Consider the following 22303-nt stretch of genomic DNA (forward strand, 5'->3'; position numbering starts at 1 on the left):
ACCTCTCACCCAGCTATGCTGCAAACTCTTCCCAGTTGCACAGCACATATGGGATATCTCAATGCTTCTGTGGTCTCAAGCAGCGATCTGATGGGGATGGTGATTGCATGAATCTCCTTAAGGCTTAAGAAGATCTTTGGCTGCACAGATTACAGCTCATTGAAAGACCTAAAATATATTCCTTTCAGGAAGCAACTCAACTCACGTCCAGTCAAACCAACAGAAGTTAAAATTACTCTTCTTTTGATTAGTTATAAAAGAGGGAGAGTACAAGAGAGCAGGATCTGGTGAGACAGCTCAGATGGTGGCAGAACAGGGCAGCATGCAGCACGGATACACAGCTCTCGATGCTCGCAGGGATATGTCCAATACTACTGAAGCGTATCATTGGCAAACAGCATCACGTCATTGCCATGTAGGTCATACATCGACACGTGTGTCGATGACAAGCTGTTTGTTTCACTGACATGCATGTTACATGCCACAAAACACCTTTCCACTCCCACCTGCCTCCCACCTCCTTTCTGAGGGCTCATTACCTCCCCCAGACCCTTTTGGTGACAAGAAGCAGAAGAATGTGTCCAGCTTATGCAATGTTTTATTATGACACGTGACATTGCTGGTGCAGTGTCTGGATCAAGCACAGCATAACACATTAGTTTGGTGGGTTTTTCCCCTTGAGACCCCTGCTCTTGCTGGAGACACACTCTGCTTCAGGTCATGCTATTTCCAGTTGTTGAGATAGACAAACTGGGTGCAGAGATCAAAAGAGAAAGCGATTTCCAGGCCAATACAAGAAAGGCACGGAAAGGCAGACCATGCACAGAAAACATGGAGGGAGGACACGAAATAGGAGCCAGCATGGGTGGGAACACTGACCATGTTAGGTTTGGATAGGCAACAGCACGCAGAGAAGAAGCCCACCCACAGCCATGATCGCAGCAACTGAAAAGCAAACAAAAAGGCCCAGGATAAGGAATAATCCCACTGCCCTGGCAAGGTGAAAGTACATTTTGCAACATTTCTATATGAACTTCTATCATCTTATTGCAATTATTATTTGGACCTTAACACCCTGGGCTGCAAGAATTTCATGGCATGTGCTACTGACAGGGAAAAACGCCTTGGGGAGAGTGCATGGATCCTAGTCCTGCAAAGCAATTAACCATGTGCTTCCTGTACTTGAGTACAACTGTTAGGATTAATGAGGCCACCCATGTGCTTAAACTTAAGCATCTGCCTTGGAGCAGGCAAAGGGACTTTTTCCACAGGTGTGTGTGTGGTATAGTACAATTTCTTTTAACAAAAAAAGCACTGGATGGATGGAAGCCCTGCTTTCGCAGACCCTTATGCATGTACTCAACTACACAGCTGTTTCTGGATCTCCTTGTATCAGTGAAGCTTTTGGCGTGTGCATTATATATCTGAAGAAGTGGGATAAGCTGTGTGTGAGCATTCAGTCTAAATAAACTCAATACGGTGAGTAGAAAGGTACTGCGTGCATCCACAGCTCGCTTTTGAAGGCTGCTGAGCCCTTACTCTACTCCAGTCAGAGCGTGAGTCCATCTGGCATCAGTCCACAACCCAAGGTTAGCTCCACCTCAGTAACTGACCTTTATCCTTCTCACAGAACTTGGCATGGACAATTTTTAAGTTACCAAGTCTATTAAGGTAATTCATCCTGAAAAAGAACACACTGCAGAAAAAACAACAGGAAGAACTTCAGTACAACATACAAGCAGCAGCCCAATGGTGCAGACATACTCTGGTTGGAGTCAGCTGAAGATCTCACTCATCACTTCTCAAATCATCATAACATTTCATTCTTGAAAAAAAATTGTGCCCATCAGATTTTTATAAAGTGCAACTTGCAATGCCAGAACATGTTAAAATAGCCTATTTAGACAAAATTAACATTCTGCAACTGCACTGCCTTGAATTATGTTTCAAAATAACTTCAGGCATGCGATGGTTTACAGAATTACATACTCGATTATGTGCTTACTTAAATTAGAACTGGTGCAGAATGTCTCTCTAAGCTCCTTTTGCACCAGCAAAACAACATGCTAATTTTCTAAACAAAGTGCCAATATTTTTTTACCATAATTGACAATATTTTGTATTTTCATAATGCCCTAGCTTGTGCAGTCGTACTAATATGGGACCAGCTCAGCCTTCACAAACCTCTCTATTGATTAGAGAGCACTCAAAAGCACACAAAGGGAACTCAACTATTATATATTTCGAGTTAATTTTGCTATTTTCTGGGTTTGTCTTTGCAGGGTTTGAGCGCAGGGAACCGGCAGTCTCCAGAAGATCAGTATGGCTCTGTCAACTGAGCTTACATTTTAGCTAGGAGGCCCTTTCCCCCAGGCATTTTCTAATGGTTGCTGTCACCAGACCTTCCCACACTACCCAGCAAGAAAAGTCAAGGGTTGTGAAACCATAGTTCAATTAACCTGAAAAGCAACCACCATGTTAAAATGAAAAGAGCTCACTGCTTTTTTACACAAACAAAACTCTTTGAGCACCTCATCAGTAACTGGGCTGGTCTGAGACAAAATCAGTTCTCTGCACTAAATGCAAAACACTTCAGATCTCACTTGCTTCCTTTATGGGGAGGAAAAAAATGCTCAAGTGTAAGGAAAATACGTCAAATGCAACCTCATGCCTGCATGGCCATCGCATAATGCTGTGCACTGAGGGTGAAAAACACTCTGAGGTGTAACATTAGGGGAAATCTAAAGCTGTTAGAAACAAACTAAACTGGATCAGCAGACAACAAAATTCACTTTCCAATCCCAGAAGTGCTTGGCTAAGTAAGTGAATGGACTACTTGGCTGGCACAATTAAGACAAAGGAAGATTTATTACTGCCTGTGTTAAAAGGATGGCTTGATTTGGCAGACAAATGGCAGAATATAAAAATCCCGAGGCAAACAAAACTGGATATTAAACTGCAGCAAACCTGCCGTGCCCTCATGGCCACCGCATCTGGCTGCTGAAGGCTCCTGGTAGGGACAGAGTTTCACAGTCTTCTCGCTCCACGCAGGTCTTGGTTTAGAAACTAAGAAGATGAGAGCAAATGCTTTCCCAGATGAGATCAAATGCTGTGGCAGGATAAGAGATTGCTGCTTAATGAAATACACCCAGACCTTTCTGGGGTTTTAAGATCTTTGACCAGCAAGCTGACCTGTATCGGGGAGCAGTCAGAGTTGAACCAAGCACTGTATACATCAAAATTATCTGCAAAGTCTCCTCCAGCATCATCAAATTGACCAGCAGACTACAAGGAGAGCTTTGGGGACTGCCTCTGGCCCCGGTGGGCGGCCAGGAGCCCCTTCAATGTGCTGCACGTTAACAGATGACATGTCCAGGTAACATGCACCAGTTAAGGTTATTGAGAAAATATCTACAGTGTCAAATCGCCTTTGCTAGGAAAGAATGAGGTGCTGAAGTGGCAGCGTCTCCAAAAGCCAAGCTGGTTTGAAACAAAATGTGACTCCTGCTTTGAGCCCTGGCTTCAAGAAAAGGGCTGCAAGGTGGGCAAAGACAATGTAGAGGAGCCTGGAGCTGCAGCTGCACCATCTGAACCTCTGTGGCCGGCTGGCACTGCCCCACTTTTTAGCTAGATGAACTCTACCTCTTCCAGCTATCTCATGCACACAAAGCTGATACAGTTCTAGCAAAGGTGACCCCCACAATGCCTATGTGGTTTGCAAGCCCAACTGTCCAGAGAGCAAACTTTAATAAACCTGTGCTAGGAGGACTTATCAACACCCTTGGCATCATTTCAAACCCTGGGCTACATACTTTGTTAATGAAATGTATATATTTGATGAGCGCCAACAACTGTGCCTGCAATCAATGTAATTAATTTACCACAAGTCTGCAGATGACCCAGACAGCATTCGGAATTAAACTACATTTCTAGTGGCTAGATAGATCTCAGAGAGGCTGTGCCTTATGTAGCTGTGGCTTTTAAGAGTTATAAGTTGAAGACTCAGAGTCATGATGAATGAAAACCTCGTTTGTTGCTTTTAATAAGCTGCTCTAATGGGATGTTCTTCAGAGGCTTGTAATTAGAGTCTGAAATACTTGAGGATGCCTGGGAAGATTTTTCTAATCCTGCATACAGCCTTAAGCAATGCAATGATTGCTTCCTGCAACTCCAGGTCAGGAGGCCAGCACTACACCTAGCACCTTGAGAGTAAACATGCTTGCTTCAAACATCAGAGCAGCAACATTACACACTGTGAGCTGGCAGAAATATATTTCTACTTTTCCCAGAACTATACAAATGTTTAAGAAGCCATCTCATTGTCCTGCTGAGCTATACCTAGTTCACATGTTAAAGCATTCCTTCGCACTGTTGAAGAATAACTGCCCAAGCAGACGATATCTATGCAAACACTATGGGGAAGGAAATGCCCTTGGAAAGACCTCTGGCATTATGTACACAAGGGGCTTTCATCAGTGCTCAGCAGGAGCCTAGAGCTGCCACCACTGAAGTCAGGCTCCATTTTCGGCTTGAAGGGCCACCCAGTTCCCTTCTTAATGTGGAAATGAGATTTGCAGAACGCCATCAAATGCATTATCTGAATGAAGGTGAGGAGCTTTCATCACTGACTGCTGCATTGCCCCATATTTCCCCTGCTCAGACAAAGCTTATGCCACCTGCTCGTCTGTTCATGACAATCCCACTCCATTCCCTTGGCTGCTGCCAGAATAACTCAGAAATGATCCTTTCAAGGGCAATGCCTCATGGGCTTACAGACTTGTTCAACTCTCACCTGTCTGGGCCAAAGTCATCTGAAGGCAGATTAGTCTGGGTTCTTAAAACCTCCTTGAAACTGCAGCAGCTCAGACTGGCTTGTGGAGCCTGGTGTGTTTGCACAGATGCACTAAGCCAAAATGTGTTTAGAATAAATAAGAAAAAGGTGTTGGAGCTGCCAAATTTGCCAAGACAATCTAGGCAAGATGCTGAGATGGGGAATACAGGCAGCAGATTTCCACACCGCCCTTGGAGGGCTTCACCTTGTACAGAAGGGTGCACTGGAGCACTTTTTCTTGTTGGTGAAGGATCCTTTATACCAATGGTGCTAACACTCATCACTGGGAAAACATACTGCCAAAGAGCAACGAGGCTGCTAACGTGATGGTGGTAGTAAAGCCTTGACCCAAACAGAAGCAGGACCAGACCCTCCTGCTCTTAGTGGATGGGAATTTTGACTTGGCAGAGCAATAGCTTCTCCAATAAAATCCTCTTGTCAGGTGAATCACGGGGAATATTTGGCAGTAGGCGGCATCATAAAGTGGCTATAAATCACAGGAGACAATGTCCTGTAGGAAGAAGGAAGAGCAGGGAAGAATGTAGATAAAAATCCTTTAAAAAATCACAACTAACAAAAACTGTGACTCATGCTGGAAAAATTCTCTATGAGAAACATTATCTACAAACTGTCTCCTGTTTCCTATGGAAATACCAAAAAAGCAAACTATTTTAAGCCTTGACATATCTTGGAAAATAGGATGGGGGCAGGTTGTGGAAAAATTCATCCATTTTGACCTTCCACATCACAGAGGGTTGCAAACTCTGGCTCAGGACCTAGGATATAAGCTATAATCCTTTCATCCTCTCTACTCCCTGAAAGTCACTTTTAACAAGATGCACATATTTGTGTCCAGAAAGTAGCCCTTTGCCACCACAGGGGCTGATATTTAAAAGTCTAAATCAGCTAAGGTCAAGGATGGATACTCCAGTGCAGAAGTCTCTAATTGCCAATACCCAGATGGCAAGATTTGTCTTTGCTTTGTCTTTTGAAGGCTGGTTCCTTGCCAGAAAGAGACCTTCTGTATATGCACGACACAGGGTGAGGGGCAGGGTTTTGTTGCTTCAAAACTGTTTTTTTCTTAAGTTCTATGAAAATAGTTCATTGGAAGATCACTCGAGATGGAAAGGTCATCTATAATGGCTATAAATGCAGATGCACAGTACACTTAGTTATTTTGAGTAGCTTTTCCAAACATGTACAAGCATTGACCTAATAGCATCCACATTTTACTCTGTCGAAGCCCATGCCTTTGTTTAGTGGTACAAAGTTCAAATGCTTAGAGGACCAGCAGTCTCTTAACACTCACCCTAATACCCTGTCAGTTTTGTAAAGAGAGTTTGGTTTGAAGGACAAAGAAGGTGAACCGTTTTAGAGCAGTGGGTCTCCTTCCCACGCTGATGCAAACCTGGCTTCCTACTTCAGTTTGTAGGAAGAAAGGGGCTGATGGCACAATGAGAATTGTGGCACCTTATTGTTCCTTGCAAGATTGAGAGCAAAGATCTCTGTGACTGTCATTGTCTGATACAGACTGCAAAACAGAAGTCTGTAATGATTTTAGATTAATATATACTTCAATCAGGAGCAACGATATCAAGCAGCATCTAATTCAAGCATTCTTAGGAAAGCAGAATTTATAGCCTTGCTTTATCTGTAAAATGCATTGCACTTTTGAGAACACATAATCCTAACAAAACAAAGATAATAACAACTTCGTGTTCTTTAATTCAATGCTTGTAGCTGGTTTAATAATAGATTTTCAATCCACTTCTCTTTTTTGCTGAGACAACTACAGTCTGATTTAGTGAATCTTTTTGATTTGTAATCCTGATCGTTATATTATTAATATGCCCTTGATGCAAAGAGCAGGATAACTTAAAAAAGTGATCAGCTATTTTTCTTGCCATTTATGACCTTGGTCAGAGGATGCATTATTTACAGGAAGAGTTTTCTGGAACATCTGCAAGTAAATCAGCTCTGAAACGCTGTTTAATTGTTTAGGGCAAAGCACACTTAGTTTCACATTCCCAGGAACCTCCAGCTACAGACACAGCGTGTTTCCACAGATGGACACTGGCATGTGGAAATGCCACTGTGACTACCGTTCAGCTGACCTTTGGTTTAGGGCCAGCTGCCAAGGGGAAATGCCAAGCTGTTACTTACATTCGTTCAAAAGAAGCGAGAAAACTATAGAGATACTTGAAAGCAAAAAAAGGGGAAGAGGTGTAAAAACTTCTGCCTCTGGGAACCTAGCAGAAAATAAAACCCCTGCAGAGCCCAGCAAACTCCTGAGTCCTACAGCTGGGAAGATATTTTCCAAGATGCCGAGAACTGAAGGGCATCCCCTTCTCACTGCAGGACTAGTCTCAAGCCCCTGCTCACTTCAGCCTGATATTTGGGAGGATAGGTGCGAAGAGATGCCATACAGAATCCTAGGGAGGAATACCCTAATTCTGAGGTGTCCAGGGCCTCCCAAGCATAGAGCCAGCAACAAGGAGCCTGTTGGCATGAGCTGGCCAGGCTATGTCCTCAGTGCTGCAGAACAAGAGGGTTTTTCTCCTTAGTTTTGCTACAGGACTGTACCTGCTTTCCTATGTTAGCAGGAAAGACAGAGCTTGGACTTTGCACAGCTTCCTTGGCATGGAAAGCAGTGCTGGTTCTAGCTGCAGCAAGTCCTGGAGTTGAAAATGTCTGGTTTTATAAAAGCAAGTATGGGAAAGAATAGGAAAGGAAATTCAGCTCTCTGCAACCAGGCACTGGAACAACATAACCACTCCAAAGATACAGGGAAGTGTCTTCCAGAAACAGGTTAGCAGTTTCAGAAAGGGATTAGCCCGTGACTTGGAATGTGTTTATCACCCCCGCAGAGTCACAGCAGGAGAGTGACCATTTGCTCCATGAATTGTCTCAAAATCACATCCAAGGCAAAGCAGCATGAGTGACTCACTTCCAAACAGGAGCAATTTTTTTGTTTTGCTTTGTTTAATTTCAAATTGGCTGTCAGCTTTCTGGCTTCTAGGGTTTATTTTTCTGGTCTCACAAGTCACTCCACGCATCAGACAAGCCTTAAAATTCATGGGAACTCAAGCCAATTCTCTAATGATGGACCAAACCTTGACACTGGAAGCTTCCACACTACCTCCAGCTGAGGGATGAGGTACTTCCCAGTTTAGGGGAAGGGCTTAAAAGATAAAAATAGATCAAGAGCTCAGCTCCCTTTGCCTGCACCTTCCCATATGTCCAGTGTGGCACCATGGAGAAGCTCCATGGGGTCCACGGAGAGAGGTGTGAGCACCAGTCAGGCAGATTAAGGCAGCAGCAGACGCAGTGGTAAAACTCTAGCCAGAGAAGACAAGGGCTTTTAAAAGCATGTCAAGAGATAAAGAGCCAAGAGGAAGCACATCCTGGAAAGCCCATTACAGTAAAGAACAGAAAGAGATAACTAACAAGAGTTGGTGACAAATGGCTCAGGCTTTGAAACTGTTTGTTCAGACCAGAGAGGGTAGCAGCAAAAAGAAGACCTGCGAGGGCATGTCTTCCCCTTTGGGTCCCAAGCACTTGTCAGTGACTGAGGGAAGAGCAAGAACTGTTAGTTGCCATGCAGTGCATTATGGCCACAGAGGGATACATGTCCCTCCACCTACAATTCACCCCCTTGGACTCCTCCTTGAAGAGGTGCCAGATTACATCTGTAGCTTCCCTATGGCCACGCGTGCATCCTCCTGTTTGCATTGATACAAGCACACATTCAGGCTGGGGAGGGCAAAGTCCACATCCCCCGGGTCTGTTTAAGGAGGGATTTGACTCAAAACATCCAGCACTTAAGGACAGGCTTGAACTCCTGCCTACAGCGTTCACAGCCCAGTCTTTCTGGCTACAGCTTTCCTGAAGCCCCTGGTGTGAATGGTCTACGGTCATTCACACCCCTCATGCCACTGCATGTTTCTTGTGCAGACAGAAGTATTTACTTTTCCATTTTTAAGCCAAATAAGTCACTCAGAGCAGACAACGAGAGCTCAAACAGCTGAGCTGGAAGAGACTGTCAGTCTCTGACCTTGAGTGGAGATGAGTCTGGCAGCACACTTACCTTTCAAGACAGGAAATAACTCTGTCCTTCCATGAATGCCTTATGCCTGGGGACACTGCTGCTCAGCCTGGCTGGATTTCACTGTGCTGCATTCACAGATTGATACCTTACTTCCTCTGGGAAATAAGACCCTCAGCCAGTATGCTCAGTATCAGTGCAGTTCCTCTGCAACTACGCTTAAAACATCCTGTAATTTACAGCCACCATGATAGAGCTGAGCTAAAGACAGATCTGTTTCATGAAAGAAACAGTGGGCTGATGGATAACTTAGAAGCATAAATGTTTACTTTGCACTGAAAGTAAGCTCAGCCTTATGAATAGATGCACTTCATATTGTTTTACATCGCACCGGTTTACTACTGCCATTAAAAAAAAATTACTAATACACAAGCAGTATATGAAAAACAGTGTCTTGTGTGCTGGTTGCTACACAAATTGAGTGCTACAGTGCAAACTGATCCTGATACAAGCCAGATTTTCCCCAAATACCACTACCCCTTGTTCACCACCAAGTTCATCAACTTCTATTAGAGTTGTCAAAGATGGTATAGCTCAGACTTTCATTACTTGCCTATGTTTAAGCACATGAGAAGTCAGTAAGATTGCTTTATGGCTTTAAGTAGAGTGTCTCCCTCCATGGATGGGAGCTCTCTGTATAATCTAACAGCATTGGGGAACACATTAGTGTCCTACATATGAAAAACGAAATGCAGACTTGACCAAAACTTGGGGCATCTGGCCATTCAGCTGGGTTTCTTCTCTTTTTCTCTGCAAGTGTTTTCCTGAAGTCAAGTTTTGCCTGTGAGCTGAGTGTAAACATATGGGCTTCAGGATATTTTACCTGTAATAACATGTCCTGCTTGTTTTTAAAGGAATGTGAAAACACTCCAGTGAGAATCAAGTTGAATAATTAGGGCCAGTATACCGAGAGATGAAAAATCACTGGGAAGTGAACCACATTTGTGAGCAAGCCTTTGCCATTCCTGCCTTTCCAAACAGATCAATCAGCCCACCCTCGTGCTGTGCTACAATGCTACTGCTTGACAGCTTCACGCACACGCTGCTTTCACCTAAAGTGCACTAACCAGCTGGTCAGATAAAAGTTATTACAAAAGTTGGAGAAGTATAAATACACAGTTTCTTCTCTTACCTTCCACTGAGAAGAAAACCGATAACAACAGCCAGCAGAATGACTCCCACTGTTACAGACACAACAATTATAGGAATCTGGCTCTGGTCGCTGGATGCAGCTACTGTTGAGATGAGAAACAGAAAATGGAGATTAAGGTTAAAATGGTAGTTGGCACTCACAGTGAGGCTGCCGGCAAGGTTTTAAGTCTTACCAGTTCACTACTTCTTTACGGCTTGTGTTTTCCCCCTTAACTGGCTGTTTCTAGTTTGGAAAGGAAATGGTTGGAAAGAAACCAAACACACATGCAAACCCAAGCCAAAACCCCAACAAAATTGCATTTCGTTATTGAATTCAGAAACAAAAGTGTTGCAGAACTCATCCTTTGAGTTTGCAGACTCAAGTTCGTCTTCCTGGATTGGCTGCATTAGAAATCACAGAGATAAAGGATGAAAACCTAACAGGGTCCCTTTTGTAGAGAGAACATTTATGGAATGTTGTTAAGAGACATATGCCTTACTTGTGCTTCAAGAGGTGTCCCTGCCTATGGCAGGGGGGTTTGAACTAGACGATCTTGAGGTCCTTTCCAACCCTAACTATTCTATGATTCTATAAGAAGCTATAAACAATTACAACTTCTTTGTGGCATCTGTATCACATGGCCAGAAGGTGCACTCGGTAATACAGGAATTTGCTAAGACACATGTAGAGGCTGGTCTTTTTATCAGCTAAAGGAAGCAGAACTCCCCCACCCATGCCTCGTAGACAGGTTTCACGCCAAAAGGCAGAAGACAAGTCCTGTGATAAAGATACCAGCATAAAGCTCAGGAAAGCTGTTTAAGACCTGGATTTTGTCACAGATTAAGTAAAAGCAGGTGAGCAAGCTCCTGCAGCCTGTGAAATGGAAATGCTAACATCGCTTGTATCTCAGTGCTTTGCACCGCAGGGCAAGGAACCCACATGCCCCAGAGGGTCCCCACACAGGAACTGAAGTCACCTCACCCTGCTCTTTCCATTGCCGGCTTATTTAGCTGCATATATTTAACCACTCCAGGATACAAATCCGACTTCCTCCCTGTAAAACTAGCTCTCTGGCATAGGCACTGCTGCTGCACGGGGAAAAACCTCATTATAGCTCTACCCTTGTGCCAACCCTGGACGAAGCTTCATCCACCCCGGGGGAGCAGCAGGTGAGCAGCAGCAATCGATTGCACATTGAAGAAGCCTTTAACTGAACGACTTAAGTAAAAACAGGTCCTTAGCACAGGATTAACTTTATGGAGGCTATAAAATAACTGAATGTAGTGCCATATTATTTCTTAAGATGAAAAGGTATGGCATTAAATGTTGATCTGCAATGGGTTTCAAGCAGTTCTTCATAAAGGAGCTCTTCAGCACTCAGTGATGAGCAGTGTGGACCTGCTATGGCAGTGTAAATGATTTCAGAAGGATTGGCCATGATACATTAAATATTTAATGTTAACTGCTCCAAACTCATGCCATCATCCAGAGATTTTATTAGCCTCACGAATTTATTGAGGCTCCTTAAGATGATGTTTTATTGCTTTCTTGACAAAGTAATTAAAAAGAAAAACATTTAAAGGAGAACATTAAGCTGTGACTGGTGTTTTTTTGCACAGCTCTAGGTATGGGGAGGCGAGATAAATCTTGCTGTGATCTATGGCAGCTAAAAAGCCTGAATTCATAAGCTAAGCTGGGACCTCGCTGCCTTTTAAGGCTGGAGAGAAACTGCATTAACCCTCCTTGACTTGATGACATGCTCCCAATATTGCCCAGCAGAACAGCTAGATTAGTTCACCAATCCAATGAAAAATCATCTTTTGGGCAGGTTAGTTTTATCAGGGCTAGATGAGTTTGGTGGCATTTCAAAAGGAGGACAGCAGTAAGCAGATACACCTAGCAACAGCTTCCACCCACATAAAAAGTAAAAATTAAAGCTGGGGCTGCAATGCGGTGCTTTGCAGAATTGCAAGTAATGGCAACAGTATGTAAAAAAAACCCAGAATCTGGAAAAAGAGAAAAGTCCAAACCAAGTCATGGCTTCCCCCCCCACTGCATTTGTCAGGCTGTTGTTTCGTATTTCCTCTAAGTGCATTAAAAATAACTTTGCAGAAACCTCACAAACTGGAAACAAAACCTGTTGCTTGGTCCAAATGATTTTGGAACCTGTTTTTGAGTCCCACAACAGTCACTGAAAGGTTTTCATTTGTGCTTGAATCAAAATAATTTGCTTTGGCTCTAAAAAGGGGTTCAGATCTGAACCCTGATGTAGCAGTGAGATTTCAGTCTGTGCTTGCTTCCAGATTCCTTAGGATGTGCAGGAAAGCAGTGGGAGTCTGGTCACACACTCCCATCACTGATACTGACTTTAGATTGGGCCTTTGAAAAAAAAAAAAGAATTAAAAATATTGTTTCTTTTAAAAGATTTTACATGTCAAATGGAGCTGCACCATGCATTATACTGAGGTTTATAATGCATTTAATTCTACCAACCATTTAAACATCTGGTTAAGTCGTGCTTCAGCCAGAGCTCAAGTCCAACAGAGGAAGAGTTCCCAGATCCCACACAGCAGGTATTTCTCTGACTACACTGGCAGCTCCTTAGTATTAGAGAATTACCTACTCCTCTGTCTTTAAAATGCTAAAAAGATGGGGATGCGGGTGTGACTAAAGGGGGCTTGGGTGTTTAAAGATATTAACATGTGATGTCCTCAAAACATCCTCATTAACACAGATACTTACACGATGGGACACGAAAGTGCCATTATTTTCGGACCAGGATTGCAAGTACTGACAGCACGGGATGAAATGTGCATATATTTAATATATTATATTAATAGTCTGGAACACTATTACTCAAATGTCTCTATACTAGAAACTTTCCAACTGCTAGCAAAATTCTCCTTGGTATAGTACAGGATAATTTTTGGCATAACATGATTTTATTGCTATTTATAAGGCACAATTAATGGTTAATAAAATAAGAAATACATTAAATGGACCATTCTTACTTCATTAATGTTTTCATCGTGATGCAATTTGCACTGTATTAGTTCAATCACTGGCTCCACAGCTACATCTGCACATGTATAATGACTCCTTTAAAATCTATTACAGCTTCAAAGGTAGCATGCATTGAAAAAACAACTTGGCATCCTCTTCTCAAAGATGATGAATTTTAAATGAACTGGAATAACAGTAATCAAGGAATTGACAAATTTAAATTTCCAAGGAAAACATACAGAAAATAGGCTTTTTCCCACAGGAATCAACCACGTATTCCCACTCTTTTCTGAGGGAGAAAGTTACTTTGACACCTCTGCAATAATTGGGACAAAAAGAATTTCCCCACAGCTGTGCCTGAGCACAGGCAAAAGAGCAGCTGAGCCTCTGTGGGGCTCAGAATGTGCTCCAGAATTCAGACCTGATCAGATTTATTTAAATACAAGAATTTTCAGTTTAAAAAAATTAAAATCAAACCCCATGAATTTCTAACAGGCCAATCCAAAGTCCTGTGCCTGCATCGTGTGTTTTTCCGGTTTCTGATCACAAGTCAAATGCCTCGAGACTGTGGCACTGGCAACAAACAGAAACCATCTTTCAACTTGACAGAAACTTACACCAAAGGACACTAATGCTGGTTCAATTCTTCCCCTTGCAGAAAGACACCATTTCAGGGCTTTTTCTCCAGATGCAGATATTTAAGAGATCTCAGCACACTCCACAGGTCTCCATTAAGAGGTGCAGAGGAGCAGGTCCCATCCCTCTGTCCCTCGTGAGAGCAGGACCCTTGTCTTCTTGCATCAGCTCTTGTAAATGAAGAATTTTTCTAAGCAGAGTGTGCTATGAATTTCTGGAACCTGAACACGTACTGACTTCACCCCCTGCCTCACTATGCAAGTTGAGGAGGCAAGGACAGATATGCCTGTCTAGTGCATGGTCATAATGTGCCTGATATTTCTAAAGTCAAGGGATGAGGCCAGGACAAGAAACAGCTCTCTGCAAAGGTATTGATCCCCTGACTCATTTCTGGTAACTCTTCCAGAGACACAGGCTGACAGTAATTAAAAGGACTTACACACTGGGCTGGTTTCAAACTCAAATCTTCGGCTGAAGCCACCATAGCCAGCAGCTGTCCGGGCTCGGATCTGGAAGATGTACACTGAGCCTGGTTTCAAGCCATCTGCCGTAATCGTCGTCAATTTGGATTTGATGATGGTGTAACTTGTCTCTTCGTCCTTTTCCCAACCCCACCCAAAAAACATAAAGTTCAAACACATAAATAGTATCTCTCAGAGAAAATAGGCTCTTAACAACCCCCACAGCAATGTTACAAGGGATGACCAGAATATGCATTTTTGAGAGGATATCTCTTCCTCCCCCCCTAAGGCCCTTTCTGCAGTACAAAGTGTGAGATATGACTTTCTCCTTTTTAATCAATGGCTCTAGAAGGAAACAAAGCAGAAGGACTTTCAACCCACAAATAACAATACGGGGACCAAACCAGCACCTGCAGTAGGAGCAGATTCCTATTTCTTTAGATGAACATGGCCCAGGGTAATGGAAAAGTTCATCCTACAAAATCAATCCCAAGGCATGGGGAAGAGGAAAAAAGTCCCATTGCCTCAGAGAGAGATTTTAATTTGTAGCAAAATGACTTCCCAGTAATGTAATTAGACCTAAAAAGAGAACAATATATTATACATTTTACAAGTTTATGCTGGCATTTCTAGAACCATGAATTAGACCTTGGAAGGGAATAATAAACCAAAACTCCAGGAAAATATCTAATTTTGCATTGTTCTTCTGAAGCAACAAACTTGAAGAAAAATTGCTGAAATAAATCTTCATTTACATCAGTTCCTAATGTGAAAGTGTTTCAGTTCTCTGATTAAAATTTCAATCAAATGCTTGGTAATTACTCTTAGAGTTATTTACTGTAACACATAATCTAGACAAGAGCTCATAAATTCACGCCTACAAACTTGGAAACTGCTTTTTATTCACCATATCCTCTCAGATTCAAATTATTCTGAGGTAAACAGGAGGTCTTAGTAATTCCCTACCAAGATTTCCACACAGCTCTGAACTGATTTTATTTTTTCCTTTTGAATTTAATGGACAACTTTCCATAGACAATAATATGCCTGGGTAAGGCCCTGGTAATTTCCAAATGTAGGATTATGGATTGTTCCATTGAAGCCTGTAGTTACACAGGACTGATTTGTAGAAATGTGTATGTGTGTGTGCCTATGTATATATATATATATGTCCTTTTTTTTTTTCTTGTTAAGGAGTGAGTTCCCTTAAAGGAATGTGATCTGACAAAACTTAGTTTTCCAAAACACTTAATATAGATCTTTCTAATCCCTTGGAAATGAATGCTGCAAATTTACCCTTATAAAGGCTGAAAAGCAAGAGGATATAAAAGACAGCAGCAACAGAAAAAGAAGAATTAAGGATGACATCCCAAATCTAACTCAATGACTGGTTAAAAAGCAATAAGTGAATATTAGGTCACATCTTTGCTTGTATGTCAGCCCAATTAGGTTTTCAATACACTGTTGGCTTCTGCAAACACTTAAACACTTGAGCATTCCTACAGAAAACCTTAAGCTTTGCTGTCTGAGAGAAATAAATCAAGACAGTATAAACTCAGACTGGCTGCAGTTACCTGCCCATGAAAGACCTGCACTTGAAGAACTATTTAGATATTTCAGACTAGTTCTGAACCACAAATACATTTTAAGCTCCTCTTCCCCCAGGTTGTTTGTGAACAAAGTCAAATGACGAAATATATGGATTTTTTTTTTTTTTTGCTTTAATTATTTGGTCATTATCCAGGTTTCTAGAGGCTAATCTTCCCAGGCCACTCCATGGGAAGGATTCAATATGCCACAATGGTTGCTCATACAAGTTATTAAAAGAACCAGTAATGGATTATTTCCAGCAATAGCATATCCTGATTCTTTGTGCTTCTATCTTTTTGAAAACCTCAGCCCTATTTAAGCCACTCACACATCTTGTGCACCTGCCCAAGATCCCTCAGCTGCAAAAGTGATGTTGATTTTATCCTGATGCAGAAGACTTCTGAAATTCTTTCCCTACTTCAGCAGGTCTCTTCCATGATCACAGCAAGGACAGAGGAGTAAGGACCCAGTCCTTGTCCATGTCAAGTGGTTTCACCTGGATCACAAACAGAACTAAGGGAAGATCTTCCTTAAAATAGAAATTCAACCACTCCCCTCTGTCCCCAAGTGAATTGTGACTCAATTTAATTATTTTCCTCTTGTTTCCAAGTAGAAGGTCTGGCTGTTCCAAAATTAAAAAGAACACCTTACAATCCCACGAAAGGCAAGATACTGCTATTCAGTCAACTCTTGCAAACCTGTTTTTTGGAAAGCGAACATCTCAAAGATGTAACACCCCATCACTCAAAAGATGCTACTTAAAATAAGTGCATTTGTTACTGTTTGCATTTAATCTCCATTAATTTTGCAGGAAGGGAGCAAGTCACCATTTGAACTGAAGACTAGGAGAGGCACATTTTGTAGGAAGAGAGAGTATTTCCCATTAGACCAAGAACAAGATCTGGAAAGCTCAGCAAGCTTTTAAGCCAGGATACCCTTCTTCACGTCAGAGCAGATACAATCTCTCCATAAAACCTCTTTCTTCTTCTTACACTGTGGGTGTAAAATGAAGTGAGAAATTGAAATAGTAAAGGCAAGGATAGCCTGATGATTCTGGGAGGAGACAGACACTCAATTCCCAACCTCTCCTATTTTTAACAAATGACCAGGCTCTATCTTAATGTGATAAGGCTGGTGAGGAATCTGACATGCAGATTTAATGTATTTGATCAACAGAAGTGACACACTAATGGAAAACAACACACTCATTTCAAGTCTTCCTAATCATTTACTGCAAAATCAATCTAACATTGATTTATGCATAAAATCGCTCCATTCCTTTCCATGACTCAAATAATTATCATTAAAATAAGAGGACAGTAAAGAGAAGGTACTTGGGATGCTCAGCAATCAGTCCGTCACACCTTTTCAAAATATTTGATTTCGTATTCCAGGATGATGCCGTTGGGTCGATCTGGCTCCTGCCAGGAAAGGGAGATGCTATTTTTAGTTATCTTCCCTTTTTTCACACTACTGACTGGAGAAGGTGCTGCAAAACATTAGAAAAACAGAACAGACAACATACATGGTTAGTAAGATGGTCTGCCCCTGCTGAAGTCAAATTCATCAGTGCATCCTCAAATGCAAGGTGATCCTTAGCTACTGCAGATCAGCAGGGTTTGTTTTCACCTTGGTGGTATTTACCCATTTTAACAACTGGACTTGCACAGATTTTCAGCAGCTGAGGATCTGACCAGCATCACCCACCCAAAAAAAGTAATATGAACTACCACCAGCAGCTTACATATCAACATTGTCTTCTCAAGCATTTTCAAACACATCAAGCCCACACCTTGCCTTTTCAAATGTGGCAGGGAGCGACATTATCAGAATTATGTTGATTATACATTGCTTTCTTCCACCCGCTTTGAACATATGTATTTTTCAGAAGACCTTAGATTAAATAGGCTCTTACGGATTCCTTTGGCTTGTACATTAGCAAAAGCCTAGGCATCTTTCAGACCCCTCCTTCCACATGGAAGGAACAGGGTAGAAAGGCCATTACAACTTTTATAATTCAATTGCTCTCAATAAATATCGTTGGGGTATTATAGCTCACATAGTGATGGTAATTCCTTGCAAATGCCAACTGTAAAGATTTTAATGGCAATCATGGTCTGGAATTTCACAGCATGCTTGGGGAAGCAGCAGCATGAAAGCAGATATACCAGCTCTGCTTATTATTTTAAGACTCAGCCCTGAAAGGTTATCTGCCCTTTGCAGCACACATGTGCATCAGACACAGGCTTGATCCTTTGTTTTCAGTCCACTATCTGCAGGGACTTTTCAAGTTGAGGTCATTGTCACCCCTGCCAGCTCCCTAGCAAAAGCTGCTATGGGCAATGCTATACTAAAGCCCCAGGTATTTCATGCCAGACAGTAGGAAACAACATGGAGTAAAAAGAGGATTGAAGAATTTCATAGTCTGTAATTCACAGGGCCAAGACCAGCTTCTCCAGATTTAAAAACAGCCCATGCCTGGCTGAGGGCCTTTGACTCACCCTCCTGACTGGCCAGCTCTTTCCAAGGATACTGAATGCAAAGAGCAGTAGCAAATATCCATATTTTCTCTTCTAAAATGTATTTGGAACTTAAAGAAAAAAAAAAAAAGACTTCTCCTATATGCAGGATTAACTAATTATCATTATATTAAAAAAAAAAAAAGGAAAAAAAAAGTCATTATGTAAAATAAAACCAACAAACTATTTTACCAGGTCTGATCTTCAGCCAAAAAGAGTAAGCGAAGAGCTCCAGTCAATTATGCCTGGAACAAAGGCTAGCAGCAAGTCTCTTACAGCAAGCTCTTGCATCTCAGTCTCTTTTCAGCCTCAGGTTTTCTCCCTCCTGTTTACTAATCTCTCCCCTGCTTGGTCCTTGGGAGGATCCTGAAAGGTACTGGCTATTTCCATACTGTTTTCTGCTGGAGAGCTGGCATCAAGCTGCACAAACAATGCCCACTTTTTAGCTCAGTGCATCCTACACCAAGCTCATAACTGCTCCACTGAGCAAGTAAAAACCACCTTCATTTGAATGATGACCATGTTATATATGTAGTCATTGCATGATGATCACCAACAATTTTTCATCCGCAAAAGACACCTTACCCTTGTCTGATGTCCTCCACAAATTCTGGGGCTATGTGAAGGCAAATAACTATCTAGACTCAAACTGCTAATCTGGCATAGGACTTCCCATTAAGTCATCCAGGTGCCTAAATATGTTATGAATGCATGTATACAGCAAGCTGAGTTGTGTATGCAAGGTATATGGTCCATGCACGGGCATTTAGTCAGATGTGTTAGCCCAGAAGACATAGCAAGCAGTGAACTCTGTTAAAATAGCATCAGCTTCCCTTCTAATGCAAAGGGAGCTAACATGGTTTTCAGAGGCATCAGAAAACAAGTCTCACCACAAGGGGTGGTGATGCCAAATAACAGGCAATTCTAAAACCCTAGTTAAGTAGACCATATTGATCACTTTTTATCATGAGCCACTTGAGTGATGTATATAGGGGATGGAGACACCAAAGTACTCAGAAGAAGGGACCCACGATCCTCTAGAACCGCTCCCTGCAATGCCTATCCCTTGCTTGCAGAGCTGGCAGCAGAGGTCTGGAAGGTTGGGAAAACTCAGAGCTGAGCACTGAACCTTTTTAAACTCCTAATAGCAAAAGCAAACTTGATGAGTGCAGCAAGGGGAGACCTCAGCCCTCCTGGTATTGAACACCTCTCAGGAAGGTGAAAAACATGCAATTCTCAGTCTCAAGGTTGCCTGACCAAATAATGGACTTTTCATCCACATTACTGAGGTTTCCTGAAGTGCTTATAGGACCAAGGCTCACAGGTCCTTTAAAAACAACAGAATGATGCAAGTGCTCCTGAACGCTGCTGCAAAATCTTTCCCTGGGAGATTCAGAGGTGTTAGCTCTCCTTCACATGCATCAGCACGGTACAGCACAAGATGCACCACCAGCCATCCAAAAGCACCCATCAAACCCCCTACTCCCATAAACCATAGCATCCTCTTTAAAAAGCAGTGTGTGAAAAGCTTGGCTAGTTAACAGCTTCATGGACTTAAATCTCCTGCTGTGCAAGCCTCTAACACCTCTAACCTCTCAATCATGGTTTTGCAGAACGCTCTGCACTACCAGGAAAAGGAGGGAAGATAAGAAAGTAAGTGACCCAACCCTCAAAGTAAATTAGAAGAGGAGTAACTGTATCTTTTTTGAATCTCCTTCCAAAGAAGCATTGAAATGTAACTGTGAGATAAAGGCCAATTAAGTAAATTCAATAAATCCCAGCGGTGCCGGGATGATACAGCAACTACTTTGCATCCTCCGTGCACAGAGATTACGACACTCTGAACTGACGGAAGGAAGGTATAAGTATTTTAGAATTTTCTTTGTCAAACAAAACGTAATCCAATCCAGGCAAGCGGGCAAAGCCTGCAATCATTCCATCTTAAAAGCCTGCAACTGGATACTGTGCTATATGATCTCAGAAAAATAAAAGGATTACTTGAGACTTGCTTTTCAAAGGTCACTGCTTCTGCAAGGGCAGCATCCTCTTAATAGAAAGCAACCAAGCCATGCAGCATTTCCATTTGGAGTACAACATGTAAAAAATAAATTCACCTAAGAGTCATGATACATAAGAAACATGGGAGATTTATGTAAGCAGGCAGAATTCTTGATCAAATCCCTGCCTTGACATTACAAAGGGTGGATGTACAATGTGAATGGATCGATTGTTGCTGTAACAAGTAATTCGCACATATGTATTAATTTCTTAGCAAGACACTCAAAATCAGAAGGATGTTACATCATTTATGCTTATGTTTCCCACTCATGAAAACAACCATGCGTGTGATGAAAGCAAACAGAAGATGTAACAAGGTGTGAAATTTCTAATGTACATTTTTGCTTTCCTGAGACCAAAATTAATTGGGACAAAAATAAAAGCACAGAAAACTGATTCTAACTTTTTTTTTTTTATTTATTTTGTTCCAATATTTCTTAAGAAGAATAAGGGGACATAACAAATAAATAAAGTTTTTGCAGAAGGTGCATCATTAGTCACGTCTGAATAACTACAGGAAATGATTTTATGAAGAATAGACCTTTAAGGACATTCTTGCTCTGCAACCTTTGATAATGACATTAGCACTGAATTAGCCACCTAGGCAGCAAACCCAGTATTTACAACACACTGTGCTGTGTCCCACTAACATCTAATGTACAATGATGCTTACTGGAATAAAATGTTAATTATATTTTAAGAGAAATTAATGTTATCAGGTGAATGACCACTGCACCTAGATAAAAGAAATAATTCAGTTTCTGCATTTCATGGCCTGTCTAATGCTCTCTCCAGCCCAACTACTTTTGTATTTTTCACTCTGGCAGAAACAACAGCTAATGGCTCACCATCCCACCCTTAGTCCCACAACCAGTAAAGTTTTCCACTTCTTATCAAAAAACCCAAACCAAAAACTAGTATCTTTCATCTTTTGAGCAAAACTCAAGCCAATAGCCCAGGACCTTCAATCCAGCTTTAACTCCTGCCAGGACAGGTCCTCGGTTGGAGCAACCCGGAGTATCACAGGAAGAGATGCTGGTTTGCATGGGCAAAGGGGCTGGCACCTCTCCATCCGTTGCATCTCTAAATAGCTAGGTTTCAGGTCCCTTTCCAAAGATAGCTAAGGTATCAAAGAGAAAGATCCTGCTATCACCTCTGTCCTGGCTGCTGTTATAGACACTTATATTACAAATGTCTATAGACACAGACATCACCTTACAGACATCTATGCTGTGGATTTTAATGTTTTCATGCATTTGAAATTTCGTTTACTGTGGTTACATTCCTGTACGCGAAAATGTTTGGGATCTAACACTTCAGACTTCTCAATACACATTGGGGTTCCTCTTCCCATGTGATGACACATTTATTTTGCAGTCTGAATTTATGCCAGAGGATTTAAAAATCAAATTCATGCTTGTGATTAAATCAATACCTTCACCTGTTACCATATAACCAAATAGTTATATGATCGTTAATGCACCTATAAAGCCAGGTTTAATTGAAGAAAATGAAACCTGTGTCAGAACAGTAACCACAAGACAAGTAATTCTGGTTCCACTTCAAAAGCCTGATATACTGCAAGCTTTCACTCAGTTTCTAATGAATGACATTATTGAATTTAGCTTTTTTTTCTCAGGCCTTTTGTGACTTCAGAGTTTGGAGCAAGACTTGCGTTATTCACCGAGACACACTAAAGGCATGTGAAGCTGCAGACGGCCTCAAGCAGTAGATTCATTTTAAACAAGCTACATTCATTAGTTAAAACAGAAACACTGGAGAATCAAAAAAAAAAAAAAGAAAAAGAAAGAAAGGCTTCACTATATTATATCTTTGCATTTTTGTACAGAAATGATATACTTTTAGAAAAGCTCAATACCCAATGGCTCCCCTAAAGGTATGTTTACTATGGATATTATACATTGGTCACAACTTAGCATTTAAGTCATAAATCGACTTTTAACTAAG

The 22303-nt window shown here is 41.7% G+C and overlaps 1 protein-coding gene across 7 annotated transcripts in view; it reads right to left on the minus strand.

Annotated features, from left to right (window-relative positions):
* The window catches only part of EPHA5 (EPH receptor A5), a 208248-nt gene that overhangs the window by 47742 nt on the left and 138203 nt on the right, over positions 1-22303 (minus strand). For 5 of the 7 annotated variants that reach the window (XM_065689741.1, XM_065689721.1, XM_065689761.1 and 2 more), the window contains 4 exons: positions 17123-17247; positions 14147-14306; positions 10069-10171; positions 880-945 (listed from right to left, as the gene is read on the minus strand). In XM_065689741.1, coding sequence (XP_065545813.1) covers positions 880-945; positions 10069-10171; positions 14147-14306; positions 17123-17247 — 454 coding nt within the window. The remainder of the gene's footprint in view (positions 1-879; positions 946-10068; positions 10172-14146; positions 14307-17122; positions 17248-22303) is intronic. The other 2 variants (XM_065689771.1, XM_065689751.1) reach the window with 1 other exon arrangement.

This window comes from Lathamus discolor, chromosome 1 (assembly GCF_037157495.1).
Source record: "Lathamus discolor isolate bLatDis1 chromosome 1, bLatDis1.hap1, whole genome shotgun sequence".
NCBI lineage: Eukaryota > Metazoa > Chordata > Aves > Psittaciformes > Psittacidae > Lathamus > Lathamus discolor.